The sequence below is a fragment of the Vulpes vulpes genome, chromosome 11 (assembly GCF_048418805.1).
Source record: "Vulpes vulpes isolate BD-2025 chromosome 11, VulVul3, whole genome shotgun sequence".
NCBI classification, from domain to species: Eukaryota; Metazoa; Chordata; class Mammalia; order Carnivora; family Canidae; genus Vulpes; species Vulpes vulpes.
Window position 1 is genome coordinate 22,895,745 of NC_132790.1, and position 3,426 is coordinate 22,899,170.

The 3,426-nt window shown below is 39.9% G+C and overlaps 1 protein-coding gene across 1 annotated transcript; it reads left to right on the forward strand.

Annotated features, from left to right (window-relative positions):
- Nucleotides 1-763: 763 nt before the first annotated feature.
- LOC112928710 (olfactory receptor OR51C1-like) lies at nt 764-1,735 on the forward strand. The gene has a single exon (XM_072727456.1). The coding sequence runs from the start codon at nt 764-766 to the stop codon at nt 1,733-1,735; it is 972 nt and encodes a 323-aa protein (XP_072583557.1).
- The last annotated feature ends 1,691 nt before the right edge of the window (nt 1,736-3,426 follow it).

The window sequence follows — 3,426 nt, forward strand, 5'->3', positions numbered from 1 at the left end:
GTTATCCATGAAAAGAGATGTTTTCTGGCTAAGTTAAAATAAATTTTCAGTTAGAAAATTGAGTTTAATAATTCTAAAATTCCAAGACAAAACTAATTTCTTTTTTAGGATTGGACCTACTCATCATTAGAGTATTTCAGGAAAAGCAAATAAAACAGAAATTAGCAAAAATATATTTGCTACCTTCTATGAGCAAATAATTCTACTAAGCAAAGATTAGCTAAAAATAAACTCTTATTCTAATAAGACCATATTAATAAGTATAAATTCATAATCCAGTTGAAGGATAAAAATTTAACAAAAAGATAAGAGTCCAAATTAGTGATAAACAACAAATTTAGCTAAGTATGAAATTAAATTGAACTTAATTAAATATCTTATTTCAGTGATGAATCCCACAGACATAATATTGAGTAAAAGGAGCCAGATGCAATTAATACATACTGCATGATTCTGTTTATATCAAGATCAAGAACAGGGAAAAGTAATTATGGTAATCGAAGTCAGACTAATGATTATAACAGCAGAGGATATTGATGAGGATGAGGCATTAGGAAGCCTTCTGGGTTGCTGGTAATGTTCTATCAGTTATCTTGAAAGTGGTTATATGAGTGTGCACAGATACATTAAGCTGTACTAATTAAGCTGTATTCAAAAGTTTTGAGCACTTTACTAAATGTGTACTAAACTTTAAAAGTAATTTTAAAATTATAAATTTAGAAAATCAAGATATTACAAGAGAATTCAGCTTCTGCAGATCATAATGCCAATTTTCCATAATTCTACTTTTCCTACTTTCCTCTTGACTGGGGTCCCTGGACGTGAGTGGGCCCATGCCTGGATCTCAATTCCCTTCTGTTGCCTCTATTTAACTGCTCTTTCTGGGAATACCCTGATCCTGTTTGTAGTCCTCACTGAACCAAGCCTCCATGAGCCCATGTACTATTTCCTCTCCATGTTGTCCACCACTGACATTGGCTTATGCATCTCTACACTGGTGACAGTACTAGCAATATTCTGGCTCAATGCCCGGGAGATCAGCTTTAATGCTTGCTTATCACAAATGTTCTTCATTCACCTCTTCACGTTCATGGAATCTTCAGTGCTCCTGGCTATGGCTTTTGACCGTTTTTTGGCCATTTCCAACCCCTTGAGATATGCGACCATTCTAACTCATGCAAGGATCACACAGATTGGTTTGGCAGTCATTACCAGGGGGACTGTCATTCTGACACCACTAGTCTTGCTTCTTAAGCACCTATCATTCTGCCGAAGTCATGTGCTCCATCATTCCTACTGCTTCCACCCTGATGTAATGAAGCTCTCGTGTTCAGACACAAAGATCAACAGTGCATTTGGACTAACTGCAATTATCTCTACTGCTGGAGTGGACTCTATCTTTATCCTACTTTCCTATGTCCTGATCATTCACTCAGTTCTCAACATTGCATCCGTGGAGGAAAGGAAAAAGCACCTGCATTTCGCACCTTTAGCACCTGCCTTTAGCACCTGCATTTCTCATATCCTGGCTATGGCCATATTCTACATCCCTTTAATCAGCCTGTCTTTTGTTCATAGATTTGGAAAACATTCTCCACCATATGTGCCCACACTGATTGCTAATATTTACTTGCTCATTCCCCCTGTGATGAATCCCATCATCTATAGTGTGAAAACAAAGCAGATTCAAAAAGCTGTGCTCAAAGTTGTATGTTCCAAGGGAACTCGTATTTAACAATTCCTGATCCATAAAGACCTATTTCAAAGTCTGAAAGTTGATCATAAATTGGAGTTATAACCCATGCAATTTTAGAGTTGGGTGAAATTAGGTGCCATCCAATTCTATGAGTCCTACCTAAGGCAACCTTACCTTTTCTCCCACCAAAATACTAACTCAGATTTTCAGTACCTCTGATACCCTTTTCCTATAGATGACTGACTTCCTGTCTTTCTACTGTTTCTACCTAAAACCACACATAACTCACTTTGAATTAATTTTCCAAATATCCAGTACAAATAAAATTTAGTCACAAATCAATAAGCATCTCTTCCATGTTTATTTCTCATACACCAACTAAATGAAGTAACCATTCCTAGCTCTGACAATGTCCTCCACAACTTGGATTCAACTTTCCTTTAAAATTTAATCTACCCCTTTTTCTTTCCATATACTCCACAGTCTAAGAAAACCAGTCTTCTACCTATTCCTTCATGAACATGCAACTATCCTAAAGGCAAGCTTCACTGTTGACTACACTTCAACCTTGACACCCACTTTCCACCTTGAAATTCTACTTATATGTCAAGTCTTGTCTTTAAATATCCTCTTCATTAAATTTTTCATGATTTCCCCAATGACACTTGACCTCTCCTTCCATATTTTGTCTTTTTTTAAAACGAGATTTTATTTATTCGTTTGATAGAGAGAGAATGAGTGGGGGGGGGGAGGAAGAGGAAGAGGGAGAAGGAGACTCCCTGCTGAGCAAGGAGTCTGATGCAGGGCTTGATCCAAGGAAACTGAGATTACGACCTAAGCTGAAGGCAAATCTTTAACCTTCTGAGCCACCCAGGTGTCCCATATTTTGTCCTTTATAGTGTTTTGCCAGGATCCTTTTTTCCCCTTTATGTACTTTTGACTATATAAAAATATAAATAAATATAAATATAGGCTGTCACAAGCTTCTAAATTCCCTAATTAAAAAAGCCTTACAGATAGGTAGGCAGGGCAAAATGGTGGAGGAGTAGGGTCCCCAAGTCACCTGTTCCCACCAACTTACCTAGATAACTTTCAAATCGTCCTGAAAACCTACTAATTTAGCCTGAGATTTAAAGAGAAAACAGCTGGAATGCTACAGAGAGAAGAGTTTGTGCTTCTAACAAGAAAGGAAAGAAAGAAGAAAGAAAAGAAAGAAAGAAAGAAAGAAAGAAAGAAAGAAAGAAAGAAAGAAAGAAAGAAAGAAGAAAGAGAAAAAAAGAAAAAGAAAAAGAAAAAGAATCAAGTGGGGGAGGGCTCCCTGCAAGGAGCCCGGCTAAAGCCAGGTGGCAAAAGCCTCCAGGACTGGAAAGCCCAGTCCCAGAGAAGCAGGAACTTTTAAAAATCCACACGAGATTCTTACAGGAGGGAAAGGCATTCACAGGGAACTTGGGCAGGATCCCAGGAAGGGCAGTGGAGCTTCCAGATTCCCAGGGTCACTAACAGAGGAAGTGCGCCCGGAGCGGGGGGAGGGGGGACGCGCCACACACCCGCGGAGCAGGCTGAAGGGCTGGAGCAAGTGTCCCACGGGACCTTGGGAGAAGCTCAGGTGGCAGCTCCGGCCAGAGGGAGCTGCACGCTCTGGGAGCACGATTCCAGCAGCACAGGCCCCGGATCCCAGGGGACACATACCAGAATCCGGCGCTGCCTTTGGGACAGGCGGAGGCAGGGAA

Coding starts and splice junctions, on each gene's coding strand:
- LOC112928710 (XM_072727456.1), top strand. CDS start 764: ATGCCAATTTTCCATAATTCTACTTTTCCTACTTTCCTCTTGACTGGG.